Genomic DNA, 27,003 nt, shown 5'->3' with positions numbered 1-27,003 from the left:
AGAAGGAAGGAAGGAAAGAAGGAAGGAAGGAAGGAAGAAAGGAAGGAAGGAAGGAAGGAAGGAAGGAAGGAAGGAAGGAAGGAAGGAAAAAAAGAAAGAAAGAAAGAAAGAGAGAAAAAAGAAAGAAAGAGAGAGAGAAAAAAGAAAGAAGGAGGAAGGGAGGAAAAGAGGGAAGGAAGAAAAGAAGGGATAGAGTGAGGAAGATGGAGGGAGGGACAAAGGGAGGGAACGAATAAGAGAGGAAAGGGGGAAGAAAGGGAGAAGGGAAGAGAGGAAAGGAAGAGAAAAGGGGAGTAAGGAAGGGAGAGAGGAAGGGAGAAAAGAAAGGAGGGAAAGAATAAAAAAAGTGAGGAAGGGACAGAGAGAAGGAGGGAAGGAAGAAGGGAGAGAAAAGGGAGAAAGGGAGGAACAGAGGAAGTAAAAGGAAGACATAGTGGGAGAAAGGGAGGGAAGGAAGGGATAGATGGTAGAAGGGAGAGAGAGTTACTTTCAGCATCAATAAGAATAGGAATTCCATAATAATTGGAGTAAAATGTTTTCTACTTTAAGGATTGGTAGAGAAGAGATAGACAGGATAGATAGCTTTGAATATATATATATATATATATGATACTAGGATATCTATTTAAGGAAAGGACAGAACAAAGTACATGGGGCATCTCTGGGAAACAAGCTGCAAGTAATTCTAAAGTTCAACAAAACTGTTGGCATTGTTGCCTTTGGTGCATTGTGACCTCAAACTATATAACTAACTGGTCTAGGACAGCAAAGGACAAAGAGCAGCAACATTAAAGGGAAGATGGCTTAACTAGTGGGGGAAAAGAAAAAGATTTTGAAGAAGCTGTTTTTGTTTCCAGGGTTGAATGGAATTACATACACTTTCAAGATGAACAGTACCACAAAGTCTGCCAGAAGTCTGCTACAGTCTAAAGCAAGGTGAATCTTTGGTGGGAATTATTTTTAGGTAAAAGGTAGGGGAAGAGATTATTTCCACATTTTTTCCAAGTAAAAGAATAATATTAATGGTATTTTCAGGAGAAGTTCTACTGTGCAAGACAATTACCTAAAGGAATTAAATGAGGACTTGAAAATAAGAAAAGAGGAGTTGGTGGAAATACTGAAACCCTTGGAAGAGAAGAATGGCACCTTACTCCAGAACTTAATGACAAATTTAGAGGAAAAACAAAAGAGGTAAAAATTCCCTGAGGGTAAAGGGGGGAAAAAAGGCTGGAGAACCTTTGAATCCTTGGAGTGGGCAGTACTTTATTTTTAAAGAGGAAGTGGGAATAACAAAATTGTCACACACAAAAATGTCCCAGGCATGTAGAAAAAAGCTTTGGAGCTTCTTCCAATCTAATCAGAAAGCTGCCAATAGTTCCATTTTTTTGAGAGCTGGAATGAAGATGGAGAAGGATTCCTGGGCACCCTGGCATAACTCCATAAAAAAGAAGTTGGGATGAGGGGCACATTCTTGTCATTATGATAGCCAGAGATAGCCTAAGTGTTCTAAGCAGGCATTCCCAAATTAAATACTATCAAAAAAAAAAAAGAATGATGTAAAGTGGAAGGCAGGAGAAAGTTCTTTTGAGAAGCTTGTCCCTATCTTCTTCTTGTTGAGTTTTATCTGACTCTTTGTGACCCTGAATGGGGTTTTCTTGGCAAAAATACAGGAGTGGTTTGCCATTTCCTTCTTCAGTGGATTAAGGCAGACTCATTAAGTGACTCGCCCAGGGTCGTGTAGCTGCCCCTTTCAAGAACAGACATTTTCACTTTAAGACAAGCACAGTACCCAAGAATACAATTGCTCTGCCTTTCATAAGGTCCTCTCTTCTAGAGAGTGGGACATGCTAGCAGTATCTTGTGTCCTAAGGAGAAATCTGAGAGAAATCATGGCATTGTGGTCAGAGGACCAGCAATAGGAAGTCAGAAAGAACTGGTTTCAAATCCAGTTTCTAACACATTATGTTATGTGGTAAATGTTCCAATACTCGCTTAACCTCTCAGCGCCTTCAGATAACATTCTATGGCTAGGGATTAGATTTCAAGGGTTTCTAAAACTTACATAGGAAAATAATTACATTATGATTTCAGTGTGATCAGTTTCATTTTGAATCCTATGCATTTTATTTTATACTTTTGAAAACTTGTTCTAAGAAAGAGTCCCTAGGCTTTTCCAGACTGCTAAAGGACTCCATGACACCCCCACACACACAAAAGGTTGGGAACCCTTACTCTAATGCTACAAATTACAAATTGCCTATCTGCATTTGTGGTGGAAATTTTCAAGAAGGTGTTCCTCACACTGATGAGATCGCAGACCTAATCCAGAAAGAACAAGCAGACTTAAGGGGATGGATAGATGGTTACTTCCTCAGTGTGAATATATAAACCAAGACAGGAATCTCATTAATTATGAAGAATTGATGATTTCCAGAGGTACTTCCAATGCTCTTTTAATAGTCCAGCTTTGATACCATTTCTTTTGCAACGGACCTTTCAGTCCCAAGTAGCTAAGCTTTCTCTTCTGTGCAGAATGCTTTTATTGAATGCCTTCTCCCTATCCCTACCTTCTAGTCTACAGATCATGAGGCAGATCATGGTAGCTAAAGGGGGTGATTCTGATGATACCATTGTCCTAGAGATGATCCAAGAAGCAGAAGAGCTAAAACAGAACCTGGTAAGAGGGTGTAGAGTTGGAAAATAGAATCCTGGGCAGGGTTTGGAGGGTTCATGGTACCAGTTATGGAGGCTGACTTAACTCTGACAGTGTAGGGCCTAGATGGGTCATAAGCTTGCCTTGTAGTGTGTTGAGTCTCTATGATCATAGTGGATGTTTTACACATATACCCTTATAAAATTGTTTTGAGTACAGAAAACCCATGGTGACTCACAAAGGACAGATATAAAGGCAAAGGGGCTTAAGTATTGCAAGACTACTTTGATTTTCTTTGTGATTTCCTCAATTAACTGTCAGGATTTAAAAGACACAAGCATATTAGCACTTCACATCTCACCACAATTAGAAAATTTCCCTGGGGAGTGGGGGTGGAGAACTCACTATTAGAAGTGTTGAAGGCATTGAAAAATGAATCAGCAATATATGGGGTTTTTATTTTTTTAACATTATAAAGGAGATTTATGATTTAGTGCTATAGAACTGCCACTCTGCCTTTTTGTCCAACAAATCAAAAGGAAGAGGAAGTTAAAAGGCACTTAAGTTGGTATTTTTCTCTTAAATCTGATTTCCTGTCTAGTAACTTTAATTTTGTTTCTTTAAGATTACCAAACTCATTTCTAACTTTTTTGGAATTTTTTATTCCTTTGCCTTTCTTTATTGCCATAGCCTCCAGCCTCCACCCTACTGATCCACCCTGCCCTCCCTTTTCTACCCCTCTTTATCCTGCTGTGCCCTTTCCCATTTCACTTCCCACATGTGGAGTAGAACAAACACTTTATATTTCTCTATAGGAAAGAAAAAATATGTTGCTTCGAAGAGAAATGGATTTGCTATGGAACAAGGTAAGAAAGCTAGAGTAAAACATTTTAGGGCCTTCTGAAATCATGGTAAATTAATTCCTGAGACATTTGGTACAAAAAAGTTAACTTATTAAGTTAAAAGCCTTAGGTTAATCCAAGGTTCAGTAATCAATAAATAAGCATTGACATCTAGTTGGCATAGAGTATAGAGCACTGGACCTTGCAGTTAGGGAGAACTGAATTTAAAGCTAACCTCAGAAATTTACTAGCTGTGTGATCCTAGGCAAGTTACTTAATCTTTACCTGCCTCAGTTTCTTCAAATGTAAAATAGGGTTAATAATAGCACCTACCTCACAGAGTTATTGTCTCAAACCAGAGAATATTAGTAAAGTTCTTAATGGTGCCTGGAACATAATAGCTGCTTAATAAATGGCTTAATTCCTTCCTTATTAAGCCCCAACTCTGTGTCTGTGTCAAAAAAGAACTTTAATTTGTTTCCAGGGAATGGAAGTTTTCATGCACTTTATGTATTAATTCTCTGGCCAGAAATGACCTATGTCCTCAGGAGGCTTTGACTTTTTAATACTTATCACTCTATCTTTTAACGAACAATTTGGATGCCACTGAGGTCAGGTCATAGACAGCACTAAACTCCACTAATTGTAAATAGAATTTGGTTTCTGAAGTCTTTTAGAGAAAATGCACTCAAAGATGTGAGAGGATATTTCTTCTGAAGGTCCCAGCTCCTCCAGAATTTTGAAATGTTTTCTAAAGAAGAAGGTAATTCATATTCCCTAGCTTTTGTCTATTCCACTTCTCCATTTCTTTCTAGAAAAAGAGAGGCAAAGATGGAAGAAACTTTTTCATTCTGGTTTCTACTTAAGAGAGATATTGGATAAAAAGTGTCTTCTAGTAGAAAAACTGAAACCTTAAGCCCATCTTTCTGTACCTCCAAATCACCAATGTAAAGTTGTTGGTTTTTTTTTAATTCCATTAGCAAGCAATTGAAGATGAGCATCGTTGTCAACAGAAAGAAATGCTACTCAAAACTAAGGCAGAAATGAAAGCGTTAAAGGCAAGTGTACTATATGCTGTTCAGAATTCTCAAATCTTTTAATACAACATGCTAAAAGCATGAAGCTGGGAGACAGGATCACCTTGAGTAGGCAGAGAAATAAAGTTTAGCTATCTTGCTGGTTATCAGATTTGTTGCTTCACCTATATCTATGTATAGGGAGTGGCAGTGCCACTGACTACACCCCTTTTCTAGGTTCTCCATTCCCCTTAGTGTTGTTCTTTCATCCCAGGCTCCCTAATTCCCTTACTACCTAGGATGAACTGAAGGGAAACATCATATACAGAGAAAGAGAAGAAGGTAAGAAAAGCAGTGATTCCTTTCTTAGTGTTTGTGATTTGGTGGTCAGAAAATAACTTCAGAGGGAATCTGACTGCTTCAATAAGACAAAACTCACAGCAATTAAAGTGAGCTCCCAAATAGATTTGAGTTTTCCCAGGAGACTCGGCTTTTTCTTGTACATTGTATTTCATTGACCAGTAATTCTGTAAGCTTCTGGAATATCTGATCTAAGGTGAAGTGTTAGAGTCTGTCCCAATCATTGTGACTCCACAATGTATCAGTGGACAGTGGTATATGGTTGTTACTGAAAATTTATTAGAGGTGCCTTTGATGCATTGTACAATTAAATTTTTCCTGTAATGTCTTAATTCAAAGAAAACAAATTTAATTCATTAGGTTTTTGCCATTTGAAATTATTCTACTGCATTATTATAATAAATTTACCAAAAAAACAAACACATTCATAGACAGCTAAAGAGCCACTGGTCTATCCCTATTGGCCATTGTACTGTGGGAGTTTCATAGATTATGGCGATCTTTAATCTTTTTTGGTAATTTTTCACCAAGAGACTCTTGCTTTCACTAGGACAAGCTTCAGAGGCAAAAGGATATGATCACCTTTCAACGGGAACCTGACAAACTTCAGGTATCAACTCTCCTGACTATGGGTATGGGGTATTAATTTAGAGTTATCAAAGCACCTTCAAATTATTGGCTGTGATGAACCTCATATTCACTAAAAACACAACTATTTTTTGCCAGTAGCTACAGATTTTCTTCATCCCTGAATTTTATTTAAAAAGTAGTAAAACTGTCCACTGCACAAAGGGGGAAAATAACTTCCAAAGAGGATTCTAGAGTCTAAGAATGGCCCTATACGAAAATGTAAAGTGAGTAAATCTTGCCTTTAGAGCACTTTATCCTTTTGACATGCTTCCCAGGCTCTGATGTCCTTGTCCCAGTTACTTACTATCTATAGGAACTCTACCAAGTGTCTATTTTGAGGCCTTTTCTTTTTCCTTTATTATTTTCCTTCCAGGAGAAGATTGATATGTAAAGAAGACTAGATTTGACAAAAAAGGCATGGATTCAAATCCCTACTCTGCCCTTGTTTACTAAGGGCAAGACACTAACTTTCTGGACCTTAAATTTCCTCATCTATAAATTGAGAGAGTTTGAGATTACCTCTAAGGTCTCTTTAAACTCCAAATCTATGATGCTATGATCCTGTCTCCTAAACTTTAGCGCAGTACTTGGGTAACCTGGTGAGTGGTTGGTAATGGGTTCATCAATAAAATAGACTGTGCCATTAATCCCAGATAAAGGTATAGAGACAAGTAATTCTTTACGGGATTATTAAACAATTTAATGATAGAATGCTAGATTGAGAGTCAAAAAGGTTCTGTTTTTAGTTTCATGATGTTAGTCATTGAATAATTTTGGACTAATTACATCTTTTCTCTTGTTCATTTCTTTTGTCTAAGTAAGGAATGAATAATAACCCATTTCTCTGGTGCTGTGAAGCAATTGTTGGCAATCCTTGAGTAGCAATCAGTAGTTAGGAAGTGGGTTTAGAGAAGTAACTAGTAACTAAGTATTTCGCTAATTATTGTTTTTTCCAAAAGGAACTTCATGGTAAAGTGATTGAGGAGAACATCGATACAATGATGAACCCTCAGGCAAATGACCTTTTACTACATGATCTGAGTGAGAATTTGGAGACATCTGAAGACTGCTCCAAATTTCATAGTACCTCAAGGTAAGTGGAGATTAGGATAAGTGTATTTTTCAAACCATTATTTTTTGCCTTAATAACAACTCTATTAGAAGGCAAGGACTAGGCAAATAGGGTTAAGTGACTTCCCCAGAGTCACACAGCTAGTAAGTATCTGAGGCCACATTTGAACCCAGTTCTTCTCCATTCCAGGCCTGGAGCTCTATCCTCTGTGCTACCTCACTGCCATGTTGTAAATGTATTTCAGAGGAAGGAGTTGGTAATTTAGGGTTTTGTAACAGACTAGAGAATCCTAACTTGGGAAAAATTCTTGCCTCTGGGATCCAAAACTAAGATATCAATAGTTGATGTTTATATTTTATATAAGTTTTAAAGTTTGCAATGTAGTTTGTCATTTGATTTGATCCTCACCACAAACCTATGGAGGTATAGGTACTATTTCTATCTCTGTTTTACATATGAGGAAACTAAGGATCAGAGAGAAGGTAAATGACTTTACCTAGGGTCACAGAGCAAGTACATTTATTCCAAATCAAGGCCTCCTTGACTCCAAATCTAGCACTTTATCTATTATATCATTGTGATCTTCAGTTAAAAGGTATAATAGGCAGGAGTTTGGATGGCCACCAGAGTTGTTGAATTCCCAGATCTTTAGTCCACTATGCAATTCACTAGCAGAAGTCCAAAGGAAATCCATAGATAGGATAGTAATAAATGTGTCTTTGTTTCACTAGCCCTAGACATTCCTTATATGTAAGAGTTTACTATGTCAGAGTTAAGGAATGGCTTGGGAAAGGAGAAAAAGTTCTTAAGCCTACAAATAGCTACGAAGGACTACTATATTGCTTTGTACTTTTGCTTGTCCTTTCATCTTAGACTTATAACATAGTACTTTAAACTTTCTCTCTCCCTCAGTGCCCAGCACAGTGTTCACCATACGTTGTAGGTATTTCATAAATCTTTGTAGAAATGGAAATGGAAATATTGAACGATTAATATTATTAGTATGGGAAATTAATTTTTTTTACAATCTTTAAACTGATCACAAAAGAACTAAAGATAAGGTATCAAGGATTTAGAAGGAAAAGCAAAGCAGTGTTGTCAGAATCAAATGACTGGCATAACTGTTGATGTTTTATAGAGAAACCTGGATTAGACTTTTCCATACAAATGCAAATATTGATAAGATACCTGGGGGAATTTCCAAGTTATTTTTCTCTTTGAAGTCTGGTAGTTGCCAAAGTCCATAAACTGTTTTGAAAAAATTCTGCTAAGGTTAATGTCTGGTGGCCAGACTTGAATATGTAGTAATGTTAAGGAAAAAATACTGTTTTAGTTCCAGGAAATATGATTGAGTATATGTGATCTGCTGGGTAATGTGAATTGTTATTTCTAGCACCTTACTAAAGTGGACATTCTACAAGAATTTCCTTTTTGCTAGCTAGGAGAATCAGCAGTGGGTAATGAACTCACAAAACAAATACACTCTTAGAATCAGGGAGTTTTGGAGATGGAAGAAAGTTTAAAGATAATCCAGTTCCTTCCTCCTACCCCTCTACCATTCCATAAATGAGGAAAACTAAAGCCCAGAGAGATGAAATGAACTACTCAAGGTCATACAAGCTGATTGCCAGAGCTAGGATTAGAACACAGTTCTGATTCTTAGTTAAGCATTCTTTCTCAATACCCCTGCCTTATCAGTTACCTCAGTGAGGTAGGTACTGTAGGTATTTATTATACCCTTATTTTAGAGTAATAGCTGAGGTTCAAAAGAGTTGTGTCAAGTTACCAGGAGTCACATAGCAAACAAATATTAGAGATTGGATTTGAACCCAAATATTTCCTGACTCTATGCCCTGTACTCCACTCCACCAAAATGTGTGGTGGCCTTACCAGAGGACCACACAGTTTCAAATTTTCCTTTTTGTATTCTTGGAAGGGTTTGGTGCTTTTCTTTTTATGCATGTTTGATGAATGAATGAATGCATATAAAAATTACCCTCTGTGGACCACACTTTTTATAGTTATAACAAGTATGATCATAGGCATGTAGGGAAATAACTATCTTTGGTGCCATGGAATCTAGTTTTTCCTATCTAAAATGAGAATACAATGAAATATTGGAAATTGTTTTCTCCTTCATTAAAAGGCAGGAGACCCAGGTTCAATCCGGGTTCTGCCTCTGGGCATTTTAACCTCCTATACCTCATTTTTCTTGTGTAGAATGAGGGGTTGGACTGCATGTTCTGGTAAAGTTCCTTCTTGTTCTGAAATTTTATGATTCTAAATCAGAAATATTCTTACATATACACAATCCTTGCATTTGCTGGAATACAACTGAAGGATGAGCCCTAGTAGGAGCTGAGAACTCATAATATTCAAGTCAACTTACTAAATATTTACTAATCACCTACTTTTGGCAAAGCACTGGGAAACAAAAAGTCAAAAACAAAGCAGTTTCTGCCCTCAAGGGGCATGCCTTCTAACAGATAGGACACAGAGAACTTAAATATAAAGTACATACAAAGTAATAAAGGTAAAGAGTACTAACAACTGAGGGAATCATGGAGGATCTTATGAAGAAAGTAATAAGAGACAGGGGCAGAGTAAATAGAGTGAGTTTGACTAGAACTTAGGGAGTATGAGGAAGGCCAATATATAAGAGGGGCTAATTATATAATGAGCTTGGAAATCTAAGCCTGAGTCTAGACGATAAAGAGCATTAAATGCCACATTAAGGAGTTTGTATGTTATCCTTCAGGCAACTGACTTATTGAAGAGAAGAGTAACATAATCGAATCTATGCTTTAGCAATATCACAATTTGGATTCCGTGTTGAAGGATGGACAGAAGAGGGAAGAGACTGGAAGTATACTATAATAGTTCAGGCCAAGATTATAAAAGTCTGAAGTTAGGTGGCGTCCATGTAAATGGTGGAAGGATTGGATGAAAAAGATATTGTGGGGTAGAACTGACAAGATTTGGCCCCTGATTGGATAATAGAGGTTGAGAGAAGTGGAGAAATTAAGAACAACTTTGAACTTGAGAAGCTTAACAACTGGAAAGGATGGATAGTGTTGCTTTCCACAGAAAAAGGGAATTAGGAGAAGGGTGAGGTTATAGAGAAAGATAATGATCTCTTTTAAAAGAACCTGAGGGGGCATCTAGGTGACTCAGTGGATTGAGAGCCAGGTCCAGAGATGGGAGGTCCTGGGTTCAAATATGACCTCAGACACTTCCTAGCTGTATGATGGGAGGTCCTGGGTTCAAATATGACCTTAGACACTTCCTAGCTGTATGACTCTGGGCAAGTCACTTAACCCCCATTGCCTAGCTCTTATCACTATTGATTCTAAGATGGAAAGTAAGGGTTCTAAACAAACAAACAAATAAATAAAAGAACCTGAGTTCTCAGCTATTCCAGATCTAGTCAATCAAGGAACTCAAATCTTTGAGTCAGATGTACTTGAGTAAAATATGGCCAGAAGCTGACACCCAAAATTCTGGAATGGTGATGGTGGATGCTCCAGGAAAAGAAGGGTTGGGGTTAAAGGCTCATTATGTATAAAAAAGGATACTTTCCACTGTAATCTCTTTCCCACCCAAGACTGGAAAAGTTCCCTGAAGGCCAGCCCTGTGAATGTTAAGTGTAGCAAAAGTGGTAGGAGACAATTCCTGTTTGCCAGAGAGATCACAGATCCAGTTACACTGAATACTTGTATAGGTAGACAGAAATTTTTGAGACCCATTGGAGAGAAAAATAGAAAAGTTTGAGAAAGACAAACCCAAATTATCTTAATGGAAAATGAGTGAATTTCCTGGAGTCACAGACATTCTGTGAAGCTGGCTCTTAACATGTTCTTTGGCTTTTAGCACCTCAACTCTAGAGACTGCTAAGAATGAACTCTTTGCAGAATTCCTTGAAGAAGAAAAGGCAATTGGTCCCACAGATCCTGACCCAAATTCTCCTATCTCATATCTTCCTCTCTGCTATGTTGCCAAAATGTTAAGTACTGGTTGGTTGCAGTGCAGTAGTACTATGTGTTTGTGACTTGGTTAGCAAAACAAAGCTGTATTAATGGTGTCTTAAAAAGGAGATCAAATTCTGTTACTAATTCCATTAATCTTCACAGTATCCTTGCTTTGGGAGAAAGCAAGAATTATCACCTCCATTTTCACATAAGGAAACATTCTGGTAGAAGGAGAAGAATCACTTTCCTCAAGTCTGGCACAGCATCAATCCTTACCATTTTGGGGGTAAACTGCAAAACTCGGGATGGAATATTGCTATGCATTAGTGTCTTGGGCTTTAGTTGTCTCAATCCCTGCCTTCAAATTATAAAAACATGTTTTTCATCTTATTTTTTTGTTCTGGCAGTTAGCACAATGCCTGGCATATAATGTACAATTAACTTATATACATAAATGTACATATGAAGTCTTTCCAACAGAAAGCATCGTTTTTCCTTGAAATTCTTCCCTTTAGCAAATTTTTCTATTCAGTTCACTACCATCCTCTTGGTCACATAGGCTCACAACATTTATGTTGTCTTCAACTCTCAGTCACTGCACATAGATGAATCTGTAGCCATCTTGTCATTTTCTATGTTCCTAACAACTCTCCTAAACATGCATTTCTGTCCACTCACATTGCCACTAACCTAGTTTGGGCCCTCATCACCTCACCCCTGGACTATAATAATAGCCTTCTGATTGGTTTCCCTCTCCAAGTCTCTCCTTCCTCCAAATTTTATCAAAACTGAAACCAACAAAATAGTAACTTCTACATCATAATATTTCATTTTCATTTTTGTAGTTCCAGATCTCTACTTAGTGCCCTACGTTTATGACACTGCTAATCCACATACAGTAGAGAAAAACAGTAAGACATATTGTATACCATATTGTAATCTACAGAAGGCATGTGGGTTTATTTTATAGATTTCCAGCCCTGCTGTAATAACCCTGGAGGTCCATGGGTTTGGAACCATTGGTATTATATAGAGACGTATGCTAGGTTCTGGGAGACATACAAAGTTTAGATGAGACACGAGCTCTGCAACCATAAAGTTTATATTGCACAAACAGATAATTTACTGAAGAATTTAGATTTTTCTTTTAAAAGAAGTATGCAAGGTAGATATCTGGAAGTTATGATATATAAGTAGATAATGTAGAATACAAAATAATAATACATGATAAGTAAGCAAGAGAAGTACAAAGTTATATGTGACATGTAAAAGGGAAAAGTTAAGGGGGAAATCAGATGAAATTTGAATTTAAAACTGAGATTAAATGGTTAATTAACTTATTTTTTCACACTGCAAAACCTTCCAGAAGTCCTTAGAAAATTAAATCTTTATTTAAAAACCAAGTTTTGAAATCTAAGAAATAAAAAGCAGATAGGTAGCTCTCTAATATATTGAGACAAGACTATTAAATATTCTTGTTCTGATAATTACAGTTAAAACAGGAGGTAAACATTTTTTTTTCCATTGGATAAACCTGAATGGGGACAGTCTACCTACTTCTACTTTTCCCTTCCCTCCTAGTCCTTAGCCCTTCCTCCCTCCCAGTCTCATTTCTCTTTGTTTTCTTTCTCTTCCTCTTGTTCTTTTCCTTTCCATCTTATCTATATTTTCTTTTTTCTCCTTCAAGCCATCCTTCCTTCCCCAAAAGAATCTGGTATGAGTATATGTATACATATACACAAACATACAAACGCATGCATTTCCCAATTACATTTTCATCTCTTTGGGTCACACTGAAGGGTGCCTCCCCTTTGACACCTCTAGTAGATAGAGAAATGATGTCAAAATCAAGAATGTCTGCCTTCTATTTTTTTAATCCTCTCCATTTTATTTTATTTGGAATTGTTATTTATTTAATTTAGAATATTTTTTCATAGTTACATGATTCATGTTCTTTCCCACCTCCCTCCCATAGCCAATGAGCAATTCTACTGGGTTTTACATGTGTCACTGATCAAGACCTATTTCCATATTATTAATATTTGCATTAGAGTGATTGCTTATAGTCTACATCCCTAATCATGTCCCCATTGTCCCATGTATTCAAGCAGCTGTTTTTCTTCTGTGTTTCTACTCCCACAGTTCTTTCTCTGGATGTGGATAGCATTCTTTCTCATAAATCTCTCAGAATTGTCCTAGATCACTGCATTGCTGCTAGTAGAGAAGTCCATGATGTTCGATTATGCCACAGTATATCTGTCTTTATGTATAAGGTTCTCCTGGTTCTGCTCCTTTCACTCTGCATCAATTCCTGGAGGTTGTTCCAGTCGACATGGAATTCCTCCAGTTCATTATTCCTTTCAGCACAATAGTATTCTATCACCAAGAGATACCACAGTTTGTTCAGCCATTCTCCAATCGAAGGGCATCCCCTCATTTTCCAGTTTTTTTGCCACCACAAAGAGTGTGGCTACAAGAATGTCTGCCTTCTAACACCTACTTGAGCTGTGATTCTGGGCAAGTCATTTGGGTTCTAAGCAATCATATATATTTATATATACATATGCTATCTAAGATAATTTTATAGTTCATATTTGGAAATAGATGAGTAAAACACTATTTCCTTTCTCTTAAAATTTAATCTTTTTTTTGTTTTTTACTTGTATAGGAGATCACATGGCATAGTATAGTGGTATCAGACTCAAACAGAAACAGGGGCTACCAATCCATACATAAGGATCCTGGCAGGCTATGAATTAACTTAGTTTAAAAAATATTTTATCTATATTTTATTACATTTATTTTTATATATTTGTTTATTTGTTTATTCATTCATTCATTTATTTGTTTGTTTGTTTATTTATTTAAGTATTTCCCAATTACATTTTCATCTGTTTGGGTCACACTGAGAGGTGCCTCCCCTTTGACACATCTGGTGGATAGAGAGATGGTCTCTAAATCAACAATGTTTGCTTTCTAATAGCTATTTGAGCTGTGATTCTGGGCAGGTCATTTAAATTCTTAGAGTTCTAAGCAATCACATAATACTATTAAGTTGCAGAAAAGTTGCCAACCTAAATTGTTAGAGGGCATTTCCTTACCTGGGTGATCCCTATATCAGTGAAATCACAAATCTACTTGCCCATGATACTTGGTTGTTTTTATTTTTCACTGACCATGTTAATATATATATATATATGCATATATATTTTTAATTTTCATCAACAAGATTAAAAAAAGACCTTTAACCATTTTAAGCCTTAAGAATATGACTGGATTGACACACCTCATTTAAAAGAAACAGGAAAAGTAAACAGGTGGAGTATTGTCATATTGGTGTGAGGTGCTGGGTATGATGATATGTGCCTATAATCCATGCTACTGAGACAGAGCCTGAAGCTGGTAGTTTGCTACAGCTAGGGAGTTCTGAGCTCTGCAATAAAGCTAAAACCTAAATAGTAGGGATTCCTTCTTAGTCTTACACTTGTATGGTGAGCTCCAGAGAGCACAGGCCCTAAGGCCAGGTCAGGAAAAAAAAATAGGTCAAAGCTACTGTATCAATGAGTGGTAGAATCAGATCCATGAGTGGTCCCTGTATTTCATTCTTATGTGAGATAGATTAAGTATTTTTTTAAGTGAGGAACCAAGAATCAGAGGGATAAGGCACAGGGGAAAGCATTTGAGTAAAGATAATTGGAAATAGAAACAAGTAATTTTTTTCGTCGGAGCATACTACAGACCATATGAACAGAAAGAGGAAACAGATGAGGAAATTTGAAAGGGGACTGGTGCCAATAGCAGAACAAGAAGTAAATTCTTGACCGGAGTTAATATGAAAGTCTCATTCTTCAGAAGGGGACCAGCAAGGGAGATTTTGCTTTTTATCTGATTGTCTCTGATAAAGAAGAATTGATTGTTGGGGAGGAAAAGATAAGAATATTAAAAGGAAGCCACCATTCCTCCATTCCCTTACATTGCTTTAGTCTTAATTCCTTCTTCATGTAAAAGACAATATGATGGCCACTAATCTTTATTTATTTATTAATGTTGACAGAAGTAGAGATTTGTAGAAAAGATTTGTCTTCAATGAGATTTAACTATGGGGAAGAAAGCTGATAATAACTTCATCCTTAACAAGTAAAGCTGATAATAACTTCATCTATAACAAGTAATATAACAAATCATAAAAAGTCCTATCATTTTGGGACAAGAGAGAGGAAAGTCATGCATGCAATCTAAAGAGAATAGATTTTAAAGAGTTCATAGAAAGACAGTATTCCAAGGAATAAAATTCAGTGAGGGGAGTTAGCCTGGAAGAAATAGGAAACACTTGAGAATGGAATTTGAAGATACAAAGGAAAACAATTTCAATGAGGGGGAAAATGGGAGTTGTCTAAAGTAACATGAAAGCACAAAGAAATTTACCAATCAACCAATTTGAATTTTAAAAAAGGATAAATATACAAATAGAAACAAGGGTGGATAATGGATGATGAACATAAGACTCTGGCATGAACCATGAACCTGTAAAGCTACTGTCACAAATGCTAAAACTGAGAATGAGCTAAGTTTGATAAGTAAAGGAAAAGAGAAGGGTTAGGATTTTTTTGTTTATTTAAAGCATTGTGTGAAAGAGGTGACTCAAAGAAGTGAGAGGATCATTGAGGGCTCATTTCCCCCCATGGCTCAGCATCACAGAAGGCCAAAGTTTGCCCCAAATCTCTACTTGTGTCAGTTTTAATGACATACATAAAGATTCATGATCATCAAATTTCCTCTTACATAAAAAGTAGAGTAAAGCAATAGCAATGATAGAATATTGGGCAATAAGATGGTGGAGATGGGGGGAGAGAAAACCATTCATTTGGATATGAATAAACTAGTTCTTGAGCTGCTAGCTGCAAAAGATATAGCTTCTACTCCTGAGTCCACTACTCCAAAGGGGGAAAAATAATCCATTAGTTTAACAGGGACATGAGCTATTCTGGGTCAGGCCCAACTCAGGAAGAGTTCAGTAAATAAGGCTTAGGTCAGAACAAGTTGAGAATACTGCTGGCATGGAAAGGATATTTAGCAAGGTCCAACATTGATTTGCCTCCACATTTGCCTAATCAGAAGTGTGGGTCTAGTTTTTAAGAGTTCTTGACTCTTCATGCACTGAACTTTTATACTTAGGTAACCAGAAAGTTGTCAATAATTCATGCTTTAGTTCCCTGGGCCAATTATATATCAAGGATGGTTTCATTGCCTTTTAGGTAAAAACTAGCCTAGCCTACATGACAAGGACTTAGTAGATGTTAGACCAGGTCTACTTTAACAGGTAAGTAAGGGAAAATGAATGGCTTCTCCTGTCTTATTGGCATGTTCATCAGTTCTAGACTGAAAGAGGTGGGAGTTGGGATGTTAATAATGATAACTTTTGCTATTTGGTCATGAAGGATCAGCCCCACTATACTCCTTCCCCAACTGGTGGATTCTTAGAAATTCAAGTTCAAAAACATCAACTGATGAACTCTGGGAAAGCATTTGCTTGAACACATCCCTTTTGCAGCAGAACTCACAGCATAGGTGTGACAAAACCCATAGGAACTGACAATAACTCAGTACAGAGAGGAGGACTGGGATGGGGGAAAGCCTGGAACAAAGCCTTTAAGTCCACAAATAATTACATGGAGTGATGTGGATGATGAGCTACCAAAGGAGACTGAAAAAAGGAACAGAAAGTTAGGAAGGGAATCAAAAGAAAAGTAGTATCATGAAAACCCAGGGAGAAGAGACTGTGAAGGAAAAGATAGGTAGACAAAAGTGTCAAATGTGAGAAAAGAGATCAAGAAGGATGAGGAATGAAAAGATTAGGCAACTGAAATCAGTGTTAACTTTGGAGAGAGTAGTTTCAGTTCAGTAATGATGTTAGAAGCCAGATTGCAATGGGTTGAAGAATGAGGGACATATAAGTGGAGACAATGAGTAATTTTCTTATTTTTTTAAAGCATAAAAAGTGCAAGTTATTTTTTCTAGAAGTTTAGTATGGTATCTGGTTTATAGTAGGCGCTTAATCACTGTTTCCTTGTTAATTTTGTGATTCTGTTACTCTGAGATATCTGGAAGTTTTATTAATTAATTTAATTAGAATTAATAAATTCATATCAATGCTAATATAAAAGATGACTCTGTAGGAATATATCTTCATATGATAAATAATGGGAATGGAACATAGTCCTTGGAGTTCCTTGGAGTCATGAACATCTACTCGAGGCATATGATGCAGTGGATAGTATTGGACATGAAATCAGGAAGACCTGAGTTCAAATCCAGTCTCAGACACTTTCCTAGCTATATGATCCTGGGCAATTCATTTCATGTCTCTTAGCCTCAGTTTCCTCATCTGTAAATTGAGATTATAAAGAACCTATATCTCAGGGTTGTTATGAGGACAAACTGAAATAATATTTGTAAAGCATTTTGCAAACCTTAAAATTCCATGCAAATGCTTAATTGTGATGATAACTATGTTGTTGTTTAGTCATATTATCAATATTGTTTTAGAGTCATTTCAGTCATGATATCATTTGGGATTTCCTTGACAAAGATAGTGTAGTGTTTTCCATTTCCTCCTTCAGCTCATTTTACAGATGAGGAAACTGAGGCAAAAAAAGGCTAAGGCTACACTACACTAATTAGTGTCTGAGGCTGGATTTGAATTCAGTAGGATGGTCTTCCTGATTCCACAGCCATGACACTGCACTATCTACCTATTACTGCTATTATTATATCTTTCAGTGCCCTGGGCAACAATCTTAAGACTGAGATGCAAGACGGGCACTGGTTTGTACTGGTAAATTGATTGATGGAAAGGAGTTCTTTACCTGTTAGCTTTTGATTCCCATGAAATCACAGGGTCAATTAAAAAAATTTAAAGAACATTGAAACTCAAAAGTAAATTGTTTTCTCAAAGGCAGCTCACTTTTTCCTCATGTTTCTTTAGTAGGTATTCCAGGTCCTCCGGCAGTGGGCAGAAATCAATCTCTGAATGTGGTGAGAACTTTCATTTGCAATGTGTTTTTTAAAAATACTTTTAGGACCCATTTTGATAATGGTTTGGGGTTTTGAAACAGACTCAAGTGGGACAGCTAGGTAGCACAATGGAAAGATCCCTAGGCCTAGAGATGGGAGGTCTTGGGTTCAAATTTAGCCTTAGATACTTCTTAGCTGTGTAACCCTAGGCAAATCATTTAAACCCAACTGCCTAGCCCTTGTCTCTCTTCTGCTTTAGAAAAAAATTCTTAGAAGATAAGGGTTAAAAAAAATAGGCTCTAGTACTTGAACTTATCTTGATATCCCATATTTATCCTCCTCAAAATCCTTCATTATTAGACAAGCTGCTCAACATTCTGAAGGCTTTCTTTTTTGACACTGTAAATATTTTTATACTACAAAGGAAGTGTTGGGGTACTTTATGTAATTATGGCAAAATTTTTATGTGTTGCAGGGAGTTTAAGGAGCAGAGACCTTAGTAGAAGATCCAGATTCTAAGGAAAATCTGGATGATGCTGTAAGCAGGTGAGGCTCTTTTTTTCTGAATCTGTATCAGGCTAAAGCTTTGCCAAGCTCAGTTGACGTTCTGGAAGATAAGGTGGTTTAAACTTTGCTTCTCTTTTGCCTTAGAATTGATACTTAAAAGATAAGGTTTTTTTTTTAAAGATTCCAATACTTCACCATATCCTAATCCCATATTTAGTCTCCTCAAAGTCTTTCATGATTAGACAAACTACCCAACCTGTGAAGACTTTCTTTTTTGACTCTGTAAACATTTTTAATACTACAAAGGGAATGTCAGGGTACTGTATGTAATTATGGCAAAATTTTTGGGTTGCAGGGAGTTTAAGGAGCGAAGATCTTAGTGGAAGACTCAGGTACTAAGGACCGTTTGGTGAGGCTCTTTTCTCTGGATCTGCACCAGGCTGAAGCTTTGCCAAGTTCAGATGATGTTCTGAAGATTAGGTGGTTTAAACTTTGCTTTGGACTTTAAAATTGGGCCTGGAAGTTTGTATTAATTAAAACATCCCTGCAATTTTCTCCTGCTATTATCTGTAGAAGGTCATGTTTTGTCAGTTTAAATAACCACTTTTGGGTTGCTGATAAATTTTCATTTTGGCACAGTATACAAAATCATTAGCATAATTCACAACTGCACCAAGCACAGTTCTTGAAAACGGGTAAAAAAAATACCATAAAAGAATGCTTGCTTTGATAGCACATATAATTTTATATTTTAGTGATTTACCTTTAGTAAAAAATGAAGGGTTAGTTAGCTTAATTTTAAAAAGTTAATGCCAGAAACTACAGTCATTTTAGTAACCTTTAAATTTTAAATCAAAGTCAGCTTAGATGTAATTAATGGCTTAAATTCTTTCACAAAATGCACATTTTCCCCCTCAGTCTCCAAAAATACAAATTTAAAAAGTCAGGAAATACGAGAAAGAAGTTAGGGGGAAAGAGCATGAAATACTGAAGTATTTAGTTCCTGTGAAACCTCCATATGTAGGTGACATTTTGGGGTATTAATGCTCCTGAAATAAAAACTGGGTGTAGAAAAGAATGCAACCCAAGCATTCTGGATTTCATTTTGGAATACACAACAAAAGTTACTAAACTGTCCCTATCATATGACCCAGTAATCTCAACTACTGTGCATGTATTATAAGAAAGGAAAAAAAAAACAACTAAGAAAGGTATAAAATACCTATCAAAATACTCATGATGGCATTTCTTTTTGTGGCAGCAATGAACTGGAGACAAAATAGGTGCCTACTGGAAAAGACTAAAAAATTATGATATGTGAATATAATAAAGCATCACTATACAATAAGAAATGACAAATATAGAAAATTCAGAAATACATGTAAAGATCTGTATAAATTCATGCAAAGTGAAAATAAGCAAGATCAAGAGAAAAATAAATAAAATGATTACAACAATATAAATGAAAAGATTTCTAAGAGGAAGTCTGACTAATAAAAACAATGAAGTTCCTAGAGAAGAGTTAATGAAAAAAAACTTTCTCCTTCATGGTAGAGAATTTTGGTGGTAATGGAGACTCCTAGGATAGAATATTGTTTGCATGGGCAAAAAGGTTTTGGGTAACATGTTATTGCTTAATTGTTTTTTTTTTTTTTTGCTATAGCAGGAAAGTTTAGTTTGGGGGTGGAATGATTGAGAAATGACTGATACAGGGAGAAGATATTGATAAGACCAAAAGAACTAAGGAACAAATTTATTGAACTAGAATTCTACCAACTGGATCTTTGAACTTTCATGTTGGGGTAATTAAGGAGTAGTACCTGGATATAAACCCAGTTCCTCTCCAAATCTTTCCTCTATTCATACAGGTACAGGAAGACTCCTTTACAGGTATGCTATGACCTATTTATGTATGTTACAGGATGAAAATGGGCAAAAAGCAGTGATAATTAGTGCTTTATTTCTGTAAAGTACATAATCCCCCCCCTCATTTTAACTGAATGTGAATTATGCATTCCCTCTTCCATTTTTCCTACCAGAAAAGGTTGATTTAGACTAAGCACTTTGAATTTAGGAGGTGGTTCTTGTATATTCTGGTAGTAAAGCCACAGGTACAGGTGCAACATTTCAGTGAAAAAATAACCAATAGGAGCCTTTATTCTCCCTTAAACAGTTAAGTCTTAAAATATCAAGAGCTGGGAAGAGTCCCATTCTGTCAATTTTATATATGAGAAAACTGAAGCTCAGAGACATGACTTGTCTAAAGTCACATACCTGGGACCAGAACCTAGTTCTTCCGACTGCCAGTACAGGGCTCTTTCATTAAACCATAAGTTAGTTAGCCTGTATCTTAAAAATGATCATTAAAAGCATATGCTATGTTATTTTTTATACTTTGTATGTTTGCCCCAAAAGAAGGAATTGTCAGACTCATGGAATTTAAGAGGTGGAAAGAGCAATTCTTTAATTTATAGAAAAGAGAAATAAGAGATCTAGAGAAATTAAATAATTCAAGATCAGAAATCTGGTTATTGGCAGAACTATGTGACTGAACAATGAAGGCAAGTGACAACACGGGCAACAATTATGTTTGATTTCTCATTTACTTTCAAGAGCATTAGACATAATATTTTAAAATGGAAACATCTGGATTCCCTTTTCTGAGAAAAAGTGCTATTTGAATATTCCAAAAATGCATATAAAATTATTATAAAAGGCTCAGATTCATCCAGAACTTTTATGAACCATATTTCCTTAGCTCTGTTAATCAAAGAATGAATTCATAACTTCAGAGATAAAAATGGACCTTTGAGACCTGAGTTTGAACCCATCAAATCACTTTCTCATTTGAAAACCAAGTCTTTCTGACTCCTGGTCTATACTCTATCCACTGCACCATGTTAACTTGCTTGCTGGTTAAAGTTTTATAGCTATCTCAGAAATCAAAGAAAAGTTTAGCAGGGCATTCAAATTCCTCTGCTTCCCCCAAATATCTTAATGTTTTTCATGACACAATTATAATTGTTTTCTGACATTTCACAATCCAGGTTCTCTTCCTCCCACACATGTCCCTTCCCCTTCCCCAAGACAGCAGATAATAGAAGTTGTTACATGTGCTATAATACATATCTCCATGTTTGTCACATTGTGAAAGAAGATATATTGCCTACACTAAAGAAAAAATCATGGAGGAAATAAAGTGAAGAATGGTATGCTTCCATCTGCCTTCAGGCTCCATTAGTTCCTTCTATGGTGTTGGATAGCCTTTTTTCGCCATCATGAGTTCTTTTGGAGTTATCCTGGATTCTTGCATTTCTGATAATAGTTAAGTCATTCACAGTTGATCATCAAACATTTGTAGTCACTGTGTGCAACATTCTCCTGGTTCTGCCCATTTCACTTTGAATCACTTCATGTAAGTCTTTCTCAGGGTTTTTTTTTTTTTTTTTTGTGATCATCTTGTTCATCATTTCTTATGGCACAATAACATTCCATTACAATCATATGCCCAATTCATTCAGCCATTTCCCAATTAATGGACATCTCTTCAGTTTCCAGTTCATTGTCACTACAAAAAGAGCTGCTATATTTTTGTACGAGTAGGTCCTTGTCCCCTATGTTCTATCTCTTTGGAATAAAAATCTAGCAATGGTATTGCTAGGTCAAAAGATATTCACAATTTAATGGTTTCTTGAGAATGGTTCCAAATTGTTCTGCAGAATGTTCTGTCAGTTCACAGTTTCAGCAAGAGTGTGTTGGTTTCCCAAGTTTTCTCCATTCCTCCCAACATTTATAATTTCCTTTTTTCATCAGATTAGTCGATCTGATAGGTGTGAGGTAGTACTTCAGAGTTGTTTTAATTTGCATTTCTCTAATAGTGAGTTGGAACATTTTTTAATATTATTAAAGATAGTTTTAATTTCTTCATCTAAGAATTGCTTGTTCCTATCTTTTGTCCATTTATCAATTGGAGAATGCATTGTACATTCCTATAAATTTGACTCAGTTCTCTATATATTTGATAAATGAAGCCATTGTCAGAGACATTTACTATAAAACTTTTTTGTTTTTGTTTTCCTTCTAATCTTGTTTGCATTGCTTTTGTTTGTGTGAAATCTTTTTAATTTAATGTAGTCAGTTACCTATTTTACATTTTGTAATGTTCTCTATGTATTTGTTTGGACATATATTATTCTCTTATCTACAGATCTAACAAGTAGACTCTTTCATGTTCCCCTAATATATCATCCTTTATTTCTAAATCATGCATAGATTTTTACTTTATCTTGTTATATGGTGTCAGGTGATGGTTTGTGCCTAGCTTCTTTCATACTGTTATCCAGTTTACCCAATAGTTTTTGTAGAATAGTGAGTTCTTTAAAAAGCTTGAGTCTTTAGGTTTGTCAAACACAATGTTATCATGGTCATTTACTATGCGTACTGAATGCCTAATCTATTCCATCGATCCACCACTTGTTTCTTAACTAGTTCCAGATTATTTTAATGGTTGAGAATATGGTACAGCTAAGCTATCTTCATATTTTCCCCCCATTAATTTCCTTGGTATTCTTGGCCTTTTGTTCTTGGCTTGGATACGACTGAATTTTTGAAGGTTAGGTGGTTACATACGGAGTATGAAGTAGCCTGAAGTCAAGAAGGTGGTCACCAAGGACTACAGTCTGTTAAAGGCAAGAGTTGCTGCAATTTCTTTCATAACAACTAAGTTTTGAATAGGCACTCTTTCACCTTGGAGAGGTGTCAACTTTCCAAGTAGGCCTGAATTGGGCTTTGTGCCTATTCTTTCATGTGTTAGAATTTTATTTTATGAAATAGGAGAACAAGTCTGTTCCAGGAAAGGAGGGAGTGTTTTCTCTGTAAACCAGGCAAGGAACAGCACATTGATAAATATGAAATTAACTATATTACATGGTAAAATGAGATTTTTCAGAACAATAAAAAATACCTCATCTATTCTGCCTTGTAACATTTTAAAGTTTTAGTTTGAACATACATTTATAAAATGAAATATACATATATGACCATATAAATTATGACATTCAAATATTTGACAAGGCAGAAATAGGGTGGAGGAGGCATTTAATGAGGTATGTTCAGTGTGGTTTTTTTGTGCATTGATTTTATGAGATAGACTATATTTAATCTGAAGCTTGGGTTTAAACTAACATCTAAATTTAAATGCAGAAGGAACCCTAAAGTTCATGCCATCCAATTCTTACCTTTTACATTTGAGGAGTCACTCTGAGAAATTAATCGACTAGCCAATGTAAATCACCTTCTAGATAGTAATTAGAAGACCTAGAACTAAATACAGCCCCTCTGTCTTCAGTCTTTCTAGTATTCATATTAATAGGTAAGGGACTCTCAATTTATCACCAATAACACAGCAGTCTCAGAAAAGTATGCTTCTACTTTTTTAGATTGATTTTTATTTTTTTCTTCCTACATTTCATTCAATCCTAGTCTGAGTGATGTTAGATCACAGCATTGCTAATTTGCTAGTCAGCCATCTGGAAATCATCTTTGGGGAGGGAAAAGAGGAGCTTGCTTTCTTGACACCTTTTTTTTAGATTCCTCAAAATTAAGCTTTTCTTAATAAGGCTATTAGACTAGGCACTGGTCAGGACATCCAGTAATGATACTCTTTACCTCTGGTACTCCTTCATACACCTTGATTGATCTTCCTTTTTACCTCTGTGTAAACAATGTAGTGATAGTAGTTCAGTTATTTTTGTTATGTCTGACTCTTCATGATCCCATCTGGCAAAGGTATTTGAGTAGTTTGCCATTTCCTTCTCCAGTTCATTTTCCAGATGAGGAAACTGAGGCAAACAGGGTCAAACGACTTGAACAGGGCCACAAATCCTAGTAGGTATCTGAGGTGGGATTTGAACTCAGGATGATGAGTCTTCCTGACTCCAGGCCAGGCACTCTGTTCATTGAGCCATCCCGCTACCTTGTAGTGAATATGCCATTAGCTATTAAAAATAAGGTGCTTTTGTTTTGCTTTGTTTTGTTCTGGGTAGCCATTTTGACACAGAGGAAGTCACTGGTGCTTCTCAAAACATTTTCATCTGGGTAATATACATAAATTGATAATAGCATTACCTCTGAGAGAGTTTTCCCTTACTTATTAATATGAATCCTGAAAGATTTTGGAGTCAGATGGGCTGGGTTTAGATCTAGTCTCTATTAATTACTTTCTAGTAAATGACTTACAAGGGTTAATCAATTAATCTCTCAAAGCCTCTCCTTAAACATAAAAGGTAGGGATTGGATGACATGACCTTTAGGGTTCCTTACACTTCTAAATTTAGGATTCTGTGATGTGAAGCTTTATAAATAGTGAGAGAGGCTGAGATAGACCTAGGTTACTAAAATATTACCAAGATAGATATCAAGGGCATAGGAACTGAAAGCATTATCAGCATTATGTTCAGTAGATATTAAAATACTAACAGTTCTCAAGTGCAAATGGGTTATACTTAAAATAATTTTTTTGTATGTTAGGTAATTCTTTGCAAAGAATAAGGATGATTATACTGATGATGATAAGGAGATAAAAAGAGTACTAAACATTGGCATAAAAAGGTCTAGTAAATACTCTAATGCTAGAGGTCATCCTTCCTTTATTCCAATTAGGTACCCAAGTGGGAGTGAGATTAATGGGTGTAGGGACAAGAATGGTTCCAGGGAGTAGTCTCTGACAGAAGCACTCCAGAGCAAGAACTCCAAGAAAACCTCAATTTGCTGACAAATTATCATCAGATAAAATTGGAAAGAATTACTGCATATCACTGTTCCTAAACAGAATTTCTATAGACTTCAAGGGCAATTGGGAGACTCAGATTACAGCAATGATAATGGAAGATATCACCATTTCATTCAGTGGAAATGAAAACCCTAGCAGCCAGTCCTCAATTGCAAATGGGTTATGCTTCAAAAATTTTTGTATGTATAATTGAAATTCATAACCATAGAAACAATTTTATAAATGGTGGTTTTCTGGCCAGGTCACATCTTTATAACCCCATAATGTTACCTAGAATAGTACTACAGAACATATTTATTATGTTTAACGACAGTCTTAATGGGAGAATGCAAAGTTCTAACTTAGGACACTTTATGTGTATTTTTCTTGTGCAACGGGAGTGACAATTTCCCTAGGTCCAAGCTAAGCTACCTTTGGAGGCTTGTGGTGGGTGACTTGAGAGTATAAGGGATAGGAAAAGAGGCTGGTGAGGATAGGCATTTGGGCAATCAAAGAAAAATAACAAAGCATTATCCCATCTATAGGCTTTTCCTACTCTGAAATTCTGTGATTTTCCTTAATCTTGAAAATATGTGATTAATGATTAGAGGTAGGTGAAGTAAGAGTATACATATGGCTTAATTCACAAATATTTGTAAAATTCTTTAAAGTTTTCAAAGTGCTTTTCTTTCAACAAGATGAATATCACTGCTTCTAGAAAAACTCAAATCACAATCTATGGGAAGAATTTTTCCAATGAAAGATATTGAATTTATACACTAGAATCTTTTCTCCACTTTAAGTCTTTGGCAGCCAGAATAATCCTATTCTCTACTTTCTATTGTAGGTGCCTTTTTAGAAGGGGAAGAAAATATGTTCATTCAATTCTAACTTTATGTAAAGATATCTTTTCATTTCACTTCTAGGTTAATTTTCTACATTAAGACTTCTAAGATATTTGTGAATAAAAGGATTCACCTTCCCTCTCATTTCTCAAATAATTTTACTTTGATTTAATACGTTTAATTCCGGAAAGAATTCAGGAATGATGTCAAAATGCACCTTCTTAGGAAGAAGAAACGAGTTTGGAAGAAGAAAAAGATGTTAGGCATTGGATGACATTTTGCAAGTTCATACAGTAACAATCACTTAAAAACCATCAATAAAAGGAATTCACTAATAATTGGAACAACAAGTTTTTTTGGTAATATTTTATTAGAGCATACTGAATTTTTGCAGAGATCATTGGCATTATGTATATAATGTGTATACAGAATTGAATTTTATTAATAAATTCTAAGTTCCTGCAATTTTAACAAATACTTGCTACATAAAGGTATAGCTTAAAATATCAGGGATATATAACTACTGGCTAAGAATTAAATATATTCATTCTCAAATCAATTTTACTAGATTTTATCATATGTAGTATTCTGCTAAGGACTGTAAAAAACAAAGTCCAAGATCTTATGATAGCATTAGTTTGTAGTAGGCCCTTATTAAATGTAATATAGGTAGTGACTTACTTCTGCATTAAAACATAGAATTAGATGGCTATAGTATAAACTGAAATCATGTAACCCACCTCCTAATTTTACAGACAAGGAAACTAAAGTCCAGAGTATTGACTTGCCCAAACTCTCAGCCAACAGTGGGAGATCTGGGTCTAGAATACACATCTTTTAACTAGCACCTTTCATATGAGAAATAAAAAATTTAATTTTGCATTCATAAAAAGAAAAAAATTAGATATTTTGTAATGTGTAACAAGCAGTGTATCTCTTTTATTCTTTTTACTTGGTTTGAAATGTAGGAAATCATTTTCAGAGATCATTTCCCATCTGTAAATATTTTTATAAAAAGTATTTTTACATACATACACAAGGGGCTATATAAATATAAGTTGTCTTGTTGAATTCACCTATGTTTCTTTCCATTATCTCAATGGGGCTAAACATTTATTAAAGGCCTATCCATCTGAGTCTTCTGAGTTGAACAGTTTTTTTAAATAGCTTTGCTTCATTGGGATAATTCAAAGTCACCACCACATTTACTGGGGGCTCTAACATATTTACAAACAAGTTTAAAGTATGAGTTATAGTAAGCAGAATTAGTCTAGAAGACCTTCTAAAAAAAAATCTACAACACTCCAACTAAAAAAACTCTACTAAA

General features: G+C 35.7%; 1 protein-coding gene across 4 annotated transcripts; it reads left to right on the top strand.

Moving 5' to 3' along the window:
• The first annotated feature begins 772 nt into the window (after positions 1-772).
• On the top strand, positions 773-27,003 carry CCDC196 (coiled-coil domain containing 196). Of its 4 annotated transcripts, XM_044664835.1 has the most exons (11): positions 773-936; positions 1,036-1,191; positions 2,575-2,677; positions 3,469-3,519; positions 4,476-4,553; positions 5,422-5,481; positions 6,461-6,594; positions 17,527-17,576; positions 18,031-18,101; positions 19,931-19,952; positions 25,758-27,003. In XM_044664835.1, exons 1-9 carry the CDS (start codon positions 887-889, stop codon positions 18,072-18,074), a joined length of 726 nt encoding a protein of 241 aa, XP_044520770.1. In that variant the 5' UTR covers positions 773-886; the 3' UTR covers positions 18,075-18,101; positions 19,931-19,952; positions 25,758-27,003. The 4 variants fall into 4 exon arrangements, with proteins under 4 accessions (XP_044520770.1, XP_044520771.1, XP_044520772.1 ...); XM_044664836.1 differs by lacking the exon at positions 19,931-19,952; XM_044664837.1 differs by lacking the exons at positions 19,931-19,952; positions 25,758-27,003 and adding an exon at positions 18,418-18,613 and having other exon boundaries at positions 17,530-17,576.

This window comes from Gracilinanus agilis, chromosome 2 (assembly GCF_016433145.1).
Source record: "Gracilinanus agilis isolate LMUSP501 chromosome 2, AgileGrace, whole genome shotgun sequence".
Lineage (NCBI taxonomy): Eukaryota > Metazoa > Chordata > Mammalia > Didelphimorphia > Didelphidae > Gracilinanus > Gracilinanus agilis.
This window is presented reverse-complemented; position numbering and strand designations above follow the sequence as displayed.

What these genes read in the sequence shown, in the direction of transcription:
- CCDC196 (XM_044664836.1), top strand. Translation starts at nt 887, where the DNA reads ATGAACAGTACCACAAAGTCTGCCAGAAGTCTGCTACAGTCTAAAGCA. An exon ending in AAGAGCTAAAACAGAACCTG is followed by an intron (nt 2,678 to 3,468) that starts GTAAGAGGGTGT and finishes ATTTCTCTATAG; the next exon opens with GAAAGAAAAAATATGTTGCT. An exon ending in TGGATTTGCTATGGAACAAG is followed by an intron (nt 3,520 to 4,475) that starts GTAAGAAAGCTA and finishes TAATTCCATTAG; the next exon opens with CAAGCAATTGAAGATGAGCA.